This window comes from Rhineura floridana, chromosome 1 (assembly GCF_030035675.1).
Source record: "Rhineura floridana isolate rRhiFlo1 chromosome 1, rRhiFlo1.hap2, whole genome shotgun sequence".
NCBI lineage: Eukaryota > Metazoa > Chordata > Lepidosauria > Squamata > Rhineuridae > Rhineura > Rhineura floridana.
The window spans coordinates 226,737,503-226,756,396 of NC_084480.1; the positions used below are offsets into that span (position 1 = coordinate 226,737,503).

General features: G+C 41.1%; 1 protein-coding gene across 1 annotated transcript in view; it reads right to left on the minus strand.

The window, feature by feature from the left end:
* Positions 1 to 4,513, minus strand: part of LOC133369281 (beta-Ala-His dipeptidase-like) — a 31,619-nt gene extending 27,106 nt beyond the window's left edge. The window contains exon 1 of the mRNA XM_061594411.1: positions 4,404 to 4,513. Coding sequence (XP_061450395.1) covers positions 4,404 to 4,406 — 3 coding nt within the window. The 5' untranslated portion in view covers positions 4,407 to 4,513. The remainder of the gene's footprint in view (positions 1 to 4,403) is intronic.
* Between the last annotated feature and the right edge of the window lie 14,381 nt (positions 4,514 to 18,894).

Sequence of the window (18,894 nt, forward strand, 5' to 3'; positions counted from 1 at the left end):
ACCTGAGGCAGTTTTGAACATAAGAAGAGACAGCTGGATCAGGCCAATGGCCCATTTGGCTCAGCATTCTGTTCTCATAGTTGCCAACCAGATGCCCATTGTGGTAAGCCTGCAAGCAGGACTTGAGCTCAAGAGCATTCTCCATTCCTGTGGTTTCCAGCAACAGGTATTCAGAAGATGTTGCCTCCGACCATGGAGGCAGAATATAGCCATCATGACTAGTTGCCATTTATAGCCTTATCCTCCATGAATCTCAGCTATCTTGGACTTAATTCTAACCAATAGAAGTGATTTGGTGGATGAAGTGGCAGTTACAGGAACTCTGGGGGGAAATGACCACACCATACTTGAATTCTTGATTTTAACAGAAGCAAAAGTGGAGAGTGGCCATACATGCACCCTGGATTTCAGGAAAGCTGATTTTAATAAATTCAGAACAATTGTAAGTACGGTTTCATGGCAAGCCACCCTAATGAGAAAAGGAGTCCAAGATGGGTGGGAGTTTCTAAAAAGGAAATTCTAAAAGTGCAATGGCAAGCAATTCCAACAAGGAAAAAAGGGAGAAAACAGCAGAAGAAGCCAATGTGGCTTCACAAAAAGCTTAGAGAGGACCTGAAAACAAAAAAGGGCACATACAGGAAGTGGAACGAAGGCCAGGCCACAAAGGAAGAGTACAGGCAGGTATCACAGAATTGCAGGGATGGTGTCAGGAAGGCTAAAGCTGAGAATGAGCTGAGGTTACCGAGAGATGCTAAGAGCAACAAGAAAGCTTTCTTCAGGTATGTCCATAGTAAAAGACAGAGAAAAGAAATGGTGGCACAGCTACTCAATGAGGAAGGCAAAATGATAACAGATAACAAAGAAAAGGCAGAAGTCCTCAATTCCTACTTTGGCTCAGTCTTCTCCCAAAAAAGGATCTGTGACCCTTCCGGGAAACATGAAGTAGAAGGGGCAGGATTGGAGCTTGAGATTGATAGACAAATGGTCAAGGAATACCTAATCACTTTGAACGAGTTCAAATCTCCAGGGCCCAATAAACTGCATCCTAGAGTATTGAAGGAACTGGCTGAAGAACTCTCAGAACCGCTGTCTATTATTTTTGCGAAATCATAGAGGACTGGTGAAGTGCCAGATGACTGGAGGAGAGCTAATGTTGTCCCTAGCTTCAAAAAAGGCAAAAAGGACGAACCGGGGAACTACAGACCAGTCAGCCTAACATCAGTCTGAAACCCTGGAGCAGATTATGAAGCAGTCAATCTGTAAGTACCTTGAAAACAATGCAGTGATTGCTAGGAGCCAACATGGATTTATGAAGAACAAATCCTGCCAAACTAATCTTATCTCATTTTTTGATCAGGTAACCTCCCTTGTAGACTGTGGGAATGCTGTGGACATAATATACCTCGACTTCGGCAAAGCTTTTGACAAAGTGCCCCATGATATTCTGATTAGCAAGCTAGCTAAATGTGGGCTGGATGGAACAACTATCAGGTGGATCCACAGCTGGCTCCAGAATCGTACTCAAAGAGTGCTTATCAATGGTTCCTTCTCAAACTGGGCAGAAGTAACTAGTGGGGTACGACAGGGCTCGGTCCTGGGCCCAGTGCTCTTTAACATTTTTATTAATGACTTGGGTGAGGAGGTACAGAGTATGCTTATTGAATTTGCAAATGATACAAAATTGGGGGGCATAGCTAATACCGTGGAAGACAGAAACAAAATTCAAAGGGACCTTGATAGGCTGGAGCATTGGGCTGAAAACAACAGAATGAAATTCAACAGGGATAAATGCAAAGTTCTACACTTAGGAAAAAGAAACCAAATGCACAGTTATAAGATGGGGGATATTTGGCTCAGCAATATGACATATGAGAAGGACCTTGGAATTGTCGTTGATCACAAGCTGAATATGAGCCAACAGTGTGATGTTGCTGCAAAAAAGGCAACTGCTATATTAGGCTGCATTAACAGAAGTATACTTTCCAAATCGCGTGAAGTATTAGTTCCCCTCTATTCAGCACTGGTTAGGCCTCATATTGAATACTGCGTCCAGTTCTGGTCTCTGCACTTCAAGAAGGATGCAGACAAATTGGAACAGATTCAGAGGAGGGCAACAAGGATGATCAGGGGACTGGAAACAAAGCCCTATGAGGAGAGACTGAAAGAACTGGGCATGTTTAGCCTGGAGAAGAGAAAACTGAGAAGAGATATGATAGCACTCTTCAAGTACATGAAAGGTTGCCACATAGAGAAGGGCTGGGATCTCTTCTCGGTTGTCCCAGAGTACAGGACATGAAATGATGGGCTGAAGTTGCAGGAAGCCAGATTTTGACTGGACATCAGGAAAACGTCCTAACTGTTAGAGCCATACGACAATGGAATAAATTACCTGGAGAGGTAATTGATTCCATTCAAGAGGCAGCTGGACAGCCATCTATCGGGAATGCTTTGATTTGGATTCCTGCATTGCACAGGGGGTTGGACTTGATGGCCTTATAGGCCCCTTCCAACTCTACTATTTTATGATTCTACCTCTCTGCTTCAGCTACAGTCACTGGAAGAGTGCAAAAGATACATAGAACTACACAAACATTTGGAAATAATCTTGAAATTTTAAGTTTGTGAATCTTATTTAAGAGGTTCAGTGGTTCCAAAGTAATGTCGCCAAAGTTAGCCAATGAATTGCTTTCAGATATTTCACAAGTCTGTTGTGACATCAGCATAGTACTCTTCAGTGAATGACTTGCATGTTTCTTCAATTCGGTTTTCAGTCATCTTAGTGTATTTCCACAGAAACCCAAATTTCTCATCTAAACACTTCACAGCTTCATAACAAATTTTAAGGTTGGAAATTAGATTGTCAACAAATACATTAAAATATATCTTGAATGGAGCTTCTGGATTTGTAACTGTAACTTCATCCAGGGTTTTATCATTAAATATGAAAATTTCTTCTGGTCTGCTAAGTGTATAAAGAAATTAATTCCCCTTCTTCAATAATGAGATATGAGACCAATCTCTCCTTACCCTGAGTAGTGCTACTGTTAGTGCATCTCTGTTCTGCTACTTCAACAGAATCCTCCTTAGCTTTTTCTTCTTCTAACAACGCTTGAGGATTCAGCGACTGGCTTTCACTGTCTCCCTCATCACCACAGGATGATTTAAAAAACAAAGCCCACACTGTAAAAGCTTTCCTGACTTTTTTTTTTTTTTGCTTTTACATATTTTCCCTCACTTTTCTCTTCTGTGTTCTAGGCTTGTATTTGTGCTCCATAAAACCATGTCAAAACACATGTAGATTTGTTCCAATGTGTTCTAGTCACAGACCAAATAATAAGATTTGACATGCACTCCCATCTATTAGCTTTCCCTTTATCTGACAATGTGGTGTACTGTTCCTTTAAAAGGACTGCAGGAAATGCTTGTTGAGCAAATGTGAACTGGGGCCTGATAGTTCTGTCAGCTGTGAACTGGGGCCTACTAGCAGGACCTAGTAGTTCTGTTCTCAACTTGAGAGTCTCGTGGTGTATATTGTGCTTTGTCATGTTTGAATCATATTAATAAATGTTGGTGCTTATAGAAGCCTTGGATATGCTGAGATTTAGCAACAGATTTTTATAGCCACTCTCTGGTCTGCTGAGATACCAACATTTATTTTATAAAGTATTGATTGATTGTTTTCACAGCTCAGGGCCTGGAAATTTTGCCAACCCCCCACCCTCTCTCTCCTCAGCCCTGCGTGGATGTAAAAACTAGTCTACTGTACAAAGGTAAAATTTACATGTGCTGCTGATCCCACTTTTTCCACTGGCTTTTAACGCCACTGGCATGCAGCCCCCAAAGGTTGCACAGAGAAGTATGCAGACCTCGGGCTGAAAAAGTTTCCCATTCCTGGTGTGTGACATGTTGGGAGTAGAAAACTAGGCCAGACCAGGAAGCAAGCAAGCATCGCCACAGCAGCACCATCTCAGAAAGATGGGAATGCTCAGACAGAAGAATGGCTGAAGGGCAGGGTTTCTCACCCTGAGTATCCTCTGCCTGAGACACCTGCCTCACTCTGCCTAATGGTAAAGACCAGCCCTGCAATGAAGCTGGTGCCATGTAGTTGCCAAAAGACTGAGCTATGAATCAAGTCCCTGGTTTGAATGTTACCATTCACTTACTCAGCCTCAGTCCCTCCATCTGCAATATAAGGGATAATGATTTATTTTTCAGGATAATTATAAGGAGGATTACAGCTAGATAATGCACATAGTATAGTCCTCTGGACACTTAAAAGTGCTATATAAATTTGAAGCATTATTATTATATACCTCTTCTGCACATTCTCCAATCCAAAAGCAAAATGACATTCTTTCTCACCCTTTTTGACATTTGCAAATAATAAGAGAAACAGACCTTACCATGACAGTGGTAGAATTGCTTCTTGTTTCTTTCTTTGCCAATAGAGTCAGTAAGCAGAGGCTGTGAGATGTTCTCTATTTAAAAGTCCAGGAAGCTTTTGTTTATAAGTCATTTCCCAGCTCACCCCCATTTTTATCTCATTTCCCACTGTTTGTTTAGCCTGAGCAAACAGTTTTTTAAATTTGTTAACTATCTGGTGGTGGTTGTTTCCAACTAGATGAATTTACTTTCCAGTCAAATACTTGAAAGTTATTTGAAAGTATTTCAACGAACAAGCTCACAGGTCCAGACATCACAAACATCATTGCAGTCAGTCAGCTCCCAGGCAAAAGTGGACATTGATGGGCCCCTTAGTCACTATTTTAATTTCCTACAATTTCCCAAAACAATGCTATGTTGGGGGCATTTTCTTTGAAATTAAATGAAAGCTAGATCAGATTGGAGCACTGGGCTGGAATTTATTTTATTTTAATTTTTAAAGGGAGCCATGGAGGACATCAGCAGTGTAAGAAATGTGGTTTTAACGTGGTTTTCCTTAAGGGAAAAACCCCCTATGAGACCCCAAAAATGGTATCCTGTGGAAGACCCACGACAGAGACAAGTGTGAATCAGTTTTAAAAGCTTTTATTTTCGTTCTTGCAAGGACGGGTGTCCTACCAGAAGGCAGACACACCCAAATGACATTGGTACAAATCTTTTATCCCCTAGCCCGACGCTTCATGCCCTCCCCTGTTTTCCCCATTGGTCAGGTACTTCCAGGGTTCACAGCCTATCAGATCCGCCTGTCCCTGTCACATGAAACTCCTCCCCTGTTAACATCTCCCACTCCTCAGTTTTAGGCTACCTTATACCCTTATTTATTATTTCCCATATATGGTATTTTACTCCCCTCCTCATTAACTAAGCATAAAAACTCCCTTTACATCAAACAAAGCAATGAAGGGCTAAAAACATCAGCTGAATTAGTCAAGTGTAAATCCCCTGTCTATTTTAAAGTGGAACTTGACCACAAACTGTCAGTTCTGGCTGCTTTGTTTGAACTTCAGACAGATATCCTATTCTAAGAAAAAGCCCCTTTTCTCTATCTACGTTAACTCCAGCTTCTATAGAATTATCTACTGCAAACAGTCTATTAACCTATTAACCATTTATTCTTAACAATAAAAAGCACACATTTTATTTATCCTTAACATATTCTGAAAAAGCAACACATTATATGCATTTCTCTCAATCCCCCCTCTTTTATTTTATAATTTTTCTGTTGTCTTTTTCATTAAATTCTCATGCTTCTGTTGAACTCTTCTAACATGGTCTCACATCGAGCTTTCTGGGACGATTGAGAATCTCCTTCTGGTTCTGCTAAAAGTAACATATTTTCATTATAAGGAGGAGGTTCCAAAGGCATCTGTTTAGTTACAGCTGTCTCTATTAGTTTCTGTGCTAACCCTCGTACACATGGTATGATGCAACATCCTACAACAATCAATACCCCTGCTACTATTATCAATGAGGTAAATATATAAAATCCATCCCTTCCATTTTCCAAACTTGGACTCCAACCACCCAGTAAGTTGGTCATCTATACCTGATTGAGTCTATATAAATACCTTTATCAATTGAGGAATCTATTGCCTCTCTTTTATTTCTTCTACTAAACATTTTAGTTTGTTCAAATGCCAGGGTAAATGGTTTTTGCCAATTGTGCTATAGCACATGTCTGTGTCCAGTTTTTAGGAAGGATAGCCTGTCATGTTCCACCTCAACAATACCACAATAAGTCTGCCCTTGTTACCTGAGGGTGAGAAGAACTACTCAACCCATCTCCTGTACAACCATCCAAAGTTCCCACCTCTTGAGGCGAACACTGAAGGTGTCCTTAGTCTTCTAGGTTTTAAGGCTGGGACCTGGTGGGAAAGCTCTTGACAGGGTCTCATTGTTCCAGGCATTCTCATGCTGGTACAGAGTCAACAGGCAACTTATTTTAGTTGTACTGTCTGGTCCTTCTATAGAGGAGGGAGCTATTTGTGCCATTGGCCTGCCTGCTGCACAAGCATAGCAGTTCGACTGCACAAGCATAGCAGTTCGAATATATATTTTACTCATTCTACCCAGACATTTTATTTCTCCATATTCTGTCTCTATTTTGAATATAAGCACACGGGCTAGGACCGTCCTAACCAAACTGAAATTTAGTCTCGCTCTATCTTCTCATAAACTCCTGACTCGCCCCTCTGCCTCCTACCAGACTTCTGCCGGCTGCCCCCTTCTTCTTCCTCTGGTTGTTAAGGCAGAATACGCATATGGTCCTAGCCTGTTTGTCTTCCATGTTGCTCCTGGTGTTGTAGAGGGTGTTGAGGCAGGGTTGTCCCTCCTCACTGTCCTCGCCTAACAGCAGGACATTGGTCAAGTGGGCGATGTAGCTGGAAGCCAGGCGCAGTGTCTCAATCTTGGAGACGGGCTTAAGGGGGATGAGGGTGCGGAGAGCCATAAAGGCCATGTTAATTTTCTGGGTCCGGACCTTCTGACTGGCATTATTGGCCACCTGCCGCTTTCTCACCATTATCATGAATTTTATATTTTGACATATTTTCCCTTTTTCTGGTTAAACAATATAAACATAAGGATTAACACTTATTCCTATTGCTATTCCTATTCAAACTGCCCATCCTGAACTTCCATGACTTTTATCCTATGGAGGTCAATCTTTGGTGGACTGGATGACTTTTCTTGGGCATTTTTGGCTCTTTTTTTCTGATGGGAGTATTATTATCTGAAAACAACATTCCAAATGTTATTTTCTCCCAAGTAACACAACTCTCATTCTAACTTTCACATTACTCAGACTAATCCATCTCTTCATCTCTGGTGATCTCTTCACAAAACCAGAAATATAAGAAAATGTTCAACAGACAAATTGTTATTATTATTGCAACTACAATCCAAACAATTCCTGTACAAATTACTTCAGGGATCATTATACATTTAACCCCTACCTGGGGGTATTCTATTAGGTGTCGTTTCAATCTCGAGGGGTATTTGTACTAGAACCCTTGGTCTTAAGTGTCCAGGTTTCTTGTATACAAATATTATTGGTTGAAACCTCCTCACTCCCCAACAGGCAGAAATTTGGTTTTTATTATAACAGGTAACCTTCTTCCCATTTGTCATTCAATCTTATTCCTTAAAAGGGGTCCTAACCCAAGTTCCCTTTCATTCCCACCCTGAACTCCAAGTATCTAATTCTGGAATTAATAAAGTCTCAAATCTCTCCTTATCTGTCCAGTTTTGATCCTCTAACTCAATCCTGTAGGAGTTTTTCCAAAGAAGTAGTTGTGATGTCTGTCCAAGAATGTCTTTGTGTCTTATCAACAGCAGACTCCAATGACGGGGTTTGGGGCCAAAGGCCCCCCACTCTCTTTTCCTTAGGGAGGATATAAAAGAAAATAATGCCAGTATCTAATTTTTCAATAGCTGATTCTTGGTCTCAAAGGTTAGTGTGTTCCCCACACCCCTAAATATAGTAGTCCATAATCTCCAACTCATATATACAGTAACAGTTACAAAATGTATAATAGCCATAATATATAAACATGCAAAAGGAGGGTCAGATTATACTGAATCCTGAAACTCTGGGCCATGAAATGAACGTCCACCATCCTTATCATGACCCAGAACAAAACTAAAATGCTCTTTTGCCCAACAACTTTTGTTTATCATTATATATTGAGACAAACAATATGTATCAATAATTTTAATACAATGATTATCTCTGATATTATCCAAAAACACCCCCCAACTTAAGGAGAGTAATTTTCTATAGTTAAAGGGTGGCTCAGGGCAATACCAGATAGATATATAAATATTCCATTTTACCCTATTCCTAAACAAAACAAAACAGAGAATTCCCTTAGAGTGAAATTCTCACATAAATAACCAGACACTGTCCTGCCATGAAATTTACATGCCCTCACATATACCCCCCTTTTCCTGGCAAAACAGTATACAGATAAGAATCCATTGAAAGGACAACATCAGCCTAGGTCCACTGGTCTAGGCAGTTGGCCACCTGCCACATCCATCGGACCAGACGCAATGACTTTCCCCCCACAAAGGACTCCAATATTTAACACTTATTATTATTAAACTTAAAACCCACACTGGTTTTATAATTATATTGCCCCTTATTCTATAACGTTGTCATAAACAGGCACTTCCTTCTTGCTCTATAGATAGAAATCCGTCTGTGTTAACACAGAAGCAGTTCTTTTGTGGGGAGTTTTTTTTTTTTTAAGTTGGTCTTTTCAGCCTGTGCTGGAACAATTTATCAAACTACTAGTTTCTCCATATCAAATACAAAAAGCAGAAGGTCTGTTTTCAGATTCTTTTTCCTAAGCCGAATGTCAGGCTGTACCAAAAATAACGCACACATGTGAACCTTCCCCTGAGCAACCTGCTCAGCTGGGAAAGTCCCTGCCACTCAATTTGAGAGAGAGACTGAAATGAAGTAGTATCTCCAACTGGATGTTACCCCAAAAGTCTATTCAGATCTGGACTTTCCAGATGACCGTTGGACTGGATTTCAAGGAAACTGGCACAGCTGAAAGTCCACTTCAGTAGATGCCCAGGTGTGAAGTTTCTGGCCCTTCAAAAGAACAATAGACTCGTGGAGAAGTTTCCACCAAAGGACTGACAGGACCAATAATCCAGACCATATAAAATGGTAGGAATACCTTTTAGTTTCTTAATTATCTTTCCTTTACTTTTTATAAACTAACATTAATATGATTTTTATCCTATCAAATGATTAAATTATACACCTATGCCAATTTTGTAAACAGAATTTTTCAATGTTTTTTCATCTAACAATTTACCTTAAAATTGTGTTTGATTTAGCAATATTTATAACACTATTTCCTAATTCAATCAGTCAAATTCATTTATATCTCATTCTCCTTATATGTAATTACTATAGTCATGACTCCCCTTTCTCTTCTCATGACATTGTTCACTTTCCTGGGAGTATGTACTTATAACTAAATACTGCCTATTCCAATTATTTTTAATCTTGAGTGAGTGTCCCCACTCAGGCACTACTTCATAACTACTGAGAAACATTCCAAGTTTTCCTAAGAACCTGAATGTTTATACATAAATCCTTACTCATTAGACAACAAAGGAGTAGGATAGAGTAATTTCCCTCAAAAGGGATATACATGTAAAATCATATGGCAGTTCCAAATTTTTAAAGTAATTGGCCCTACACTAATAACCCAAATAAAATTTATATTCACCCTATAACTTATCAGAAGTTTAATAGGCTCTCTTCTCATTTAGGGGGACCTAGTTGTCAAAACTGGAAAACCAAGTCCTACCTTCGAAAGCCATTTTAATGATTTTAATTCTAAATCAAAGATTCTTTCTTCTGGGAACTGCTGCTTTTTGCTTTAAGTGCTTATATGAGTATGCCACAAAGATAAGAATTCTACTGGAAACATGCCATATTTCTCATACATTTTGGACATTTTACTTTCTTATTTTCTGCTGCAAAAATGACAAGTGGGTAAAACTGACCACCTTTATACACATTTTACTTCTTTTCGTTCTCAATTAATTTTTCTCCACAACAAATCCTCGACAATGTTTGGGATCTCCTTACAAAATCCAGAGGATGGGTTGTGGGGCTTATCTTAACTTGGGTGCATTAATCTTGGTCTGAATCCTAATATGACCTCCTGCACTTGGTTCTCATTTTCAAATTCCACTCTTTATCTAACAACTTTCTCCACCTCTCAATTGAAAACACTGGAGTGAAGGGAACAGCCTTCTTCTAAATTTTCCTTTTCTTCCTTTTCCTTATTTAATTTGTTTTCTGTGGTTGTGGACATTACCTGTCCCACACCACCCTTTCTAACACATGTACAATGTCCAGACCACAATTCTCACCCTTATTGGATCCTTAAATTAATGGCCTTGACTTAACTTCACAACATTGTCCATCTCTTTTGTCACATCCTTAATTCCCAACACCAACAACACCACCAAATGATTATTCAAACCTAATTTTTCTAATTGTTTTATTTCTTGTTTTTAGTGAAACTGGGGACAATTTCTATAATTGGTACTGATGGAACTAATATATTAATTGTGATTGGTTCTGACTGTAAGGCAGTTTCTCTTGCCTTTTCATTACCCAACTTGTTTAGTTACTATATAAACACCCATACATCCATAATTTGTGTCCCCCAGTGACTTCCTTGGTGTAGAATAGTCATTATTATTCTCTGTTTCTTACTGATAGTTACAATCTGTTCATCTCAAATTTCCAAATTTATTGCCAATTCTACTAGTAAATCCTTTCCTAGTATGGTATGGAGTCCACCTCCTGAATTTGATTCACTATTTCAAATCCCATTGTTCTTTGATTCATTAATTTGTGACATGATTTGACTCTTACTTCTTCCTTGTTCTTTATTCCTATACCTATGTCCTCTTTATTCTGACATTTTGTTGGGAGAGGAGTTAATGTACAGGCCTGGTCTGCCAATATGTCTAAGGGACCTGTATTACAAATATTAGTTGGGCCTTGAATCACTGTTGGGCGAACAGATTCAAGGTGACTAGGGAGAACCGAATTCTTTCTGAAACAAGGAATTCCTGGTGGAATTCCAGGACAGGATACTATTTTTGGTCGTCTTTTTCTCAATTTATTATCCAAATTAGGGTTTATTTTCCAAAAACACCCTCTACCCGGTTCTTCTGGAGAACGTGGTGTTTTGATGAAATGACAATTCACAGAGAGAGTATGACGTATTGAATTCTGCCATGACTTGTCTATGGTCCTGTAATAGGGATAATTTCCCATTATGTACATATAAATTTCTTTTACTATAAGTTTTTTATGAGGTGACATCATAATTGCCTGGAATATTAATTGTACATAGGACCAATGTGGCTTTGAGTCCTCAGATGTTTCCTTCTTATTTTCTGACTACATAATGTCAGTCACTATGTTTAAATTAGATAATTTTACATTGTTCATCTTGGAATCAGGCCTTTCTTCCAGCCTTTTCACCACTCTATACTCATTTCATGTCCAGGACACGTCTCAATCACACACATTCAGGTCTGACACACACATTCACACTTTTAAGGCTAGTACCTTCCTCTTCCTGTTTTTCACACAAGAAGACAAGGTCCAGCCCGGGACTTTAATCCCCACTTTATTCTGTTTTACACAGACTAGTAAAGTCCAGTCCCCAAGAGAGTCCACTCAAGGGACTCAAGGGACTCCGTTAACCCAAGAGACTTCCAGAGGGGTTTTTAATCCCTCTACCAAGACAAAATATCACTTCCCAAGTGACATTTCTTCCAAGAGATATTACTCTCAAGGAACCCAAGAGAATCCACTCAAGGGGCTCAAGGGACTCCGTTAACCCAAGAGTCTTCTGAAGAAACACCCGTTCCTTCTGTCTTGGTTTCCCTGACCACCAAAATAATACTTCACCCAAAAAACCCTTGTGTTTTTCTTACCTTGGTCCGTGCGCACAGAGTTGTCTGGTCAATATCACGCGTGTCTAGGCGGTGTGCCTACCGTTCCAGGTCTTTTCCTTCCAAGAAACCCACACCCAAAGAATTTCCCCCTGATTCACAATGTCTGGTCTATCAAATTATGTCCTGGGATCTTTGTCAGTGGAGTAGTTGGTCAGTCCTTTCGTTCCCCAGGACCGTTGAAAAGTTTCAACGGGACGCGTCTTCCTATGGGACAGTCAGGACTACTGGTCACTCCAAAAATAAAGGAATCCCGGATGAGCCCCCATCTGTAAGAAACGTGGTTTTAACGTGGTTTTCCTTAAGGGAAAAACCCCCTATGAGACCCCAAAAATGGTATCCTGTGGAAGACCCACGACAGAGACAAGTGTGAATCAGTTTTAAAAGCTTTTATTTTCGTTCTTGCAAGGACGGGTGTCCTACCAGAAGGCAGACACACCCAAATGACATTGGTACAAATCTTTTATCCCCTAGCCCGACGCTTCATGCCCTCCCCTGTTTTCCCCATTGGTCAGGTACTTCCAGGGTTCACAGCCTATCAGATCCGCCTGTCCCTGTCACATGAAACTCCTCCCCTGTTTACATCTCCCACTCCTCAGTTTTAGGCTACCTTATACCCTTATTTATTATTTCCCATATATGGTATTTTACTCCCCTCCCCTCCTCATTAACTAAGCATAAAAACTCCCTTTACATCAAACAAAGCAATGAAGGGCTAAAAACATCAGCTGAATTAGTCAAGTGTAAATCCCCTGTCTATTTTAAAGAGGAACTTGACCACAAACTGTCAGTTCTGGCTGCTTTGTTTGAACTTCAGACAGATATCCTATTCTAAGAAAAAGCCCCTTTTCTCTATCTACGTTAACTCCAGCTTCTATAGAATTATCTACTGCAAACAGTCTATTAACCTATTAACCATTTATTCTTAACAATAAAAATCACACATTTTATTTATCCTTAACATATTCTGAAAAAGCAACACATTATATGCATTTCTCTCAGCAGCGGGCTCTACCAGGACACTGGAGCCCCAGCAGCACTGAAGGATGTTGGGTACTAACGCCAGCCCTGATTCATAGAAACTAGAATCTCTTCAAAATGGAGCAATTCCAACACCCAGAAGTGAGGCTGCGACTGGGGACTCCAAAGTGTACTGCACAAGTTTCACCATATCTCAAATAGGGTTTATCCTTGGATAGGTGGCTGATATAGACACTTGGGTGCCACTTACACATCGCCAAAAAGGAGGGCAATACATATTTGCATAAAATTTGGATGTGTTAATTTATATGTAGAGCAGCACATTTAGAAATAAATACTTTTATTTAACTATCAGTATTGTTATTTAAATCTCAACATAATTGGGAAGACTAACCAAGTGACCTGTGTGCCTGCAGTCTTTTGTCCAAGTATTGACTGTTGATGGGCAGCTTCAAGGCCCCTGCTCTCCCTTCCAAAGATTCTTTATCTGTAAGCTTTAATCAAATAAAGGGATGTCACCTGTAAAGTAGGACTGGCCACCCTAATAGACGCTCTTTAAAAAGCAATAACAAAATAACTGGCACTTTGACTCCCCATTGCTTACTGTCCAATTTATTGCTATCCTGAGTTATTACTGACGTCTGTGAGCAGAAAGATTCACTCTCAAAGAGTTATTTTGCTTTCGCTCTTCCCCCCCCCCCAAGATCCTACTGGTTATTGCATCTTTAACTGGATGTTAGAAACAAATGGTGTATAAACAAATAAAATAATCTCCTTTCCCGCAGGTTTAAGAGAGGTGTCCTTTGATAGGTTTCTCCATCAGGAAGCAAGTGGTCAAGAATGCTGCCAGAAGAGGGGGAAAGTAATGCAAAAGCCTGCAGGTTCTTGCAAGACGCAGTAGGCCAAAGTAGGTGTGGTTTAGGGTTTGCCAGGTCTCTGGTTTTCTGCCGGAGTCTCCGGCAAAAGGGGGCCATCTCCGGCCTCCGGCAATACTTTGTTTAAACTGGAGAATCTCCGGCTTTTCATTGGCCCCCTCAGCCACGCATGCGTGATTGACACACGCATACTGTTGGGCTGTAGCTGGCCGCCTTCCTGCTCTTTCTCAGTCAGGCAGCAGGGACTGCAGTGCAGACAGACAGGAGGACTTGAGCAGCCGCCGCCCCTGCAGGGACCCCCCCAGCAGTAAAAAGTAAAATCGCTCACTCTCCCTACCCCACCCCATTCCCTCCCCCCGCCTGCCCTCCTAAATGGTTTAAAAGTAAGAGATCGCTCACTCTCCCTGCCATCCACCCCATTCCCTCCCCCCACCTGCCCTCCTAAATGGTTTAAAAGTAAGAGATCACTCACTCTCCTTGCCCCCACCCCCATTCCCTCCCCCCGCCTGCCCTCCTAAATGGTTTAAAAGTAAGAGATCGCTCACTCTCCCTGCCCCACCCCCATTCCCTCCCCCCGCCTGCCCTCCTAAATGGTTTAAAAGTAAGATCGCTCACTCTTCCTGCCGTCCACCCCTATTCCCTCCCCCCACCTGCCCTCCTAAATGGAGGAATTGGAAAGTGAGCCAATAAATATATAGATTTGGTAAATGTCTGTTGCAACAGAAACATATTGTTATTAATGCAAATATGGAAACGTGCAAATTATTATTATGCAAATACAAAGCAGCTGTAACAGAAAATATTTTTTTTAATTGCATGATCTGTAGATGTGGTTGTAGCTTACTTTGCTAGGGTGGAATACAAAATAAATAATGGTAAATTCTTCTACATGTCTGCTTGTAAGTAAGTCCTAGGTAAGTGCATAAGATTGCATCCTAAGGCAGAAAATGTAAATAGGCAGGGAAGGTAATACATAGGTAGAGAGATGCAGATTATTAGTTTGTTTGAAAGGGGGGAAACAGTCTGAAAGAGGAGGTATCCAGCTACCAAAGGTAAGATGCATGATCTTGGAAAAGAACAGTCTGGAATGTTAAAGCCCCATTGCAAGGTACAGCAGGCACATAGTCAGTCTAAACATTTGGGAGGCACCAAAAAGCGTAGGGAAGCCAGAAAAAAGTAATACATTTAATTATTTTTAATACATATTGTGGGCAGAAAAAAATTAGGGGGATGGGGACCAGTAACCTCCTCCAGCCGAAGCCCCTGGCTACTGGCCTGGGCTACAGTAACTTAGAAAGTCATAGGGTACAGTGATGTTCTATATAGCCCATTAAACTTAGTCGTCTTGTGGAGAAGGTATTGAAGAAGAAAAGCAGTGTACAAATGTTTTATGTAAGTAAATAAAAATACTAGCTCTTACGTCCAAATAAACAAACATGGGATTATTGTTTATATATATATAAACAGCACTGTAACACTGCTTCTGAGATTTGGCATCTGGGAAGAGGAGGCAGAAGTGATTATTTTACAAGCTGCTCTCCCCTTCCACTTCTACGTCTTTCACCACTTTCATCCCAGCCAGCAAAAAGTTAAAACACAGAGAGGAAAAGAAATGCTGGCTGTTACTCATTCGCATTTGGTAAATTGCCTGTTAACTAATAGTAAATGTTGGAGTTAAAACCAAGTGAAAATGGGGATAGGGAGGAAGAAAAAACAAACAAGACTTGGCATTTCCTTGTTGCTGTAAATGCATGCTTATTACATTTATAGTTTCCACCAATAAGATCAGAGCAGGACTATAGCTTCACATCAACCCTGTGAAGTATTGTTAGGCTGTGAGAGAGCATGTGACTTGCCTATCAGAGTGAGCTGCACAACTGAATGGGATTTAATGTTTGGATTTCCAATCCCATTCTGCTAGCAGGAAAGCACTCCTGAGGTATAGAGCCTGATCTGTCATTTTGGGATGGGTGGCTCGGTGGGATTGTTATATGAAATCCTTTGCTCACTGTCTCCCTGTATATAACATGCTGCCTCCCACTTACCTTTGCCTCTCTTCTCTTTTGTACTTTCCTCTGCTTGTGTGGTGTTCCTGTTCAGATCTTGTAAGTTCAGGTCTGTGGCTTCCTTGATGTCGGAGAGCCCACTACCTACCTAGCTCTCTAAGGTAATTGGTTCCATTGCTGTATGGCTCTAATAGTTAGGAAGTTTTGCTGATGTTTAGTCGAAATCTGGCTTCCAGCATTATTGAGCCCATTATACCATGTCCTGCACTCTGAGACGATCAAGAAGAGATCCCAGCCCTACTCTGTGTGACAACCTTTCATGTATTTGAAGAGTGCTATCATATCTCCCCTTAGTATGCTCTTCTCTAGGCTAAACATGCCCAGTTCTTTCAGTCTCTCCTCATAGGACTTTGTTTCCTGTCTCCTGATTATCCTCGTTACCCTCCTCTGAACCCATTCTAGTTTGCTGTATCTTTGTTAGAGTGTGGTGTCAAGAACTGGACGCAGTACTCAAGATGAAGCCTAACCAGTGCTGAATAAAGGAGAACTAGTACTTCACTCACTTTGTTAATGCAGCCTAAAATAGCATTTGCTTTTTTTGCAGCCACATCACACTGTTGGCTCATATTCAGTTTGTGATCAACAACAATCCCAAGATCCTTCTTGCATGTAGTATTGCTGAGCCAAGTATCCCCCATCTTAATAACTGCATTTGGTTTCTTTTTCCTAGGTGTAGAACTTTGCACTTATCCCTGTTAAATTTCATTCTGCTGTTTTTAGCCCAATGCTCCAGCCTATTAAGATCCCTTTGAATTTTGTTTCTGTCTTCCAGGGAATTAGGTATTCCTCCCAATTTTGCATAATCTACACGTTTGATAAGCATTCCCTGCCCCTCCTCATCCAAGTCATTAATAAAAATGTTGAAGAGCACTGGGTCCAAGACCAAGCCCTATAGTAGCCAGCTAGTTACCCCCCCCCAGGTTGAGAAGAAAGCATTGATTAGCACTCTGAATATGATTGTGTAGCCAACTGTGGATCCACTCAATAGCTGTTCCATCCAGTCCACATTCAGCTAGCTTGCTAATCAGAATATCATGTGGCATTTTGTCAAAAGCTTTGCTAAAGTTGAAATATATTGTGTCCACAGCATTCCCACAGTCTATCAGGGAGGTTTGTTGTTGTTGTTATGTGCCTTCAAGTCGATTATAACTTATGGTGACCCTATGAATCAGTGACCTCCAAAAGCATCTGTCATGAACCACCCTGTCCAGATCCTGTAAGTTCAGGTCTGTGGCTTCCTTTATGGAATCAATCCATCTCTTGTTTGGCCTTCCTCTTTTTCTACTCCCTTCTGTTTTTCCAAGCATTATTATATTTTCTAGTGAATCATGTCTCCTCATTATGTGTCCAAAGTATGATAAGCTCAGTTTCATCATTTTAGCTTCTAGTGATAGTTCTGGTTTAATTTGTTCTGACACCCAATTATTTGTCTGTTTTGCAGACCATGGTATCCGCAAAGCTCTCCTCCAACACCACATTTCAAATGAGTTGATTTTTCCCGGGGGGGGCAGAGAGGTGCCGGGGCTGAAGCGGCCCAGAGATCACCAAGGTTGCCTGGCCCAGAAGGCCCTGGCGTCGAGGCTGGGTGGGGCAGCTTCAGGGGGAAACGGAGGCAGGCGCTCTGCACAGTGCACATGCTTATTGCTTAGGAGGAGGCGCTCTCTTCCTTTATTTTTATTTTTGTTCTTTTTCTTTTTCTGGTCCTCCCCTCTCTCCTGCTGCCTGTCGGTCCTATATAAGGCCTTGTAAAGTAGAAAGGCAATTGCTGCCTACACTCACCCTGCTTGTATGGCCATAAATATTAGGGGACAACCACTGCAGTAGCCAGCCAACACATAAAGTTGCAGTGCCTTATGGATAACTTTGTGGATGATCCCCAGTCAAGTCTTAGCAACAGCATAATGTTGACAGGCAGTTGCCAACTGCTTGCCTAGAATGCCCTCCCTTGTCCTTAACATGGCTGCAACCGTATCTACTCAGAAGTAAGTCCTATTGAGTTCTATGGGGCTTAGTTCCTTAATAAGCATGTTTACAGTTGCTGCCTTCAGGGGCATCCATCTGTGCTCCCATCTAACATCTCTGCAACACTGAGCTTCTTTCTTCCAATAATGGCCTGGCCTGAGGGCACGTAAACCCTTCTTGCCAGAAGCAAGTAAGCTAGATTAAATGTTCCCTAAAGGCGTTGAACTGTGACCTGGCAGACCAGGGTTGGAATCCCCACACAGCCATGAAGCTCACTGGGTGACCTTGGGCCAGTCACTGCCTCTCAGACTCAGAGGAAGGCAATAGTAAACCCCCTCTGTGTGAATACTGCTTACCATGAAGACCCTATCTGGGATCAACTTGAAGGCAGTCCATTTCCATTTTGCATCACCCTAAGCTTGTGAGAAAGAATGACGTTGTCACTTCAGATGGACCTAGGAACACCCTATTTTAGGTAAGATTTCTGTTTTAATCTCCAGAGAATTTTTTTTGAATGGTATGCTCCAAGCAAGTGTGGTTGATACAATGTATCATGTTTAATGATGTCACTAGGGCCCGCCCCATGACATCACTAGGGCCCACCCCGTGACATCACTAGGGCCCACCCCCATTTTCTCAGGTTTTTGAATGGTTCCGACCTGGCAACCCTAGTCTGGTTACATAGGGCCTTTCTACATGGTCACACAACAAATGTATCACAAGTATGTTGCATCCATTTCACAGCTTTTCAGTGTCAAAAGCAGCCAACCTACAGCTAATAGACTTGCTGCTGAGATTCACAGCAAGCATATAGTAGAGGGAAGTTTTGGTAGACATCACTGATAATGCCACAAAATAATAGCCCATATATGTCCTTGACAGTTGTTCAGACTGCGTGCAACATGTGCTCAAATTGTGGGAAGGGCTGTGAAAGAAGGCCTATGACTGTGCACAAGAAAAGTATGAAATGCGAATTTGCAGGAAGTTCTCTTTTTTTAAAAAATGGAATTTTACATTTAATTGCAATGTCAATGAGTACTTGTAGCCCTGATATAATC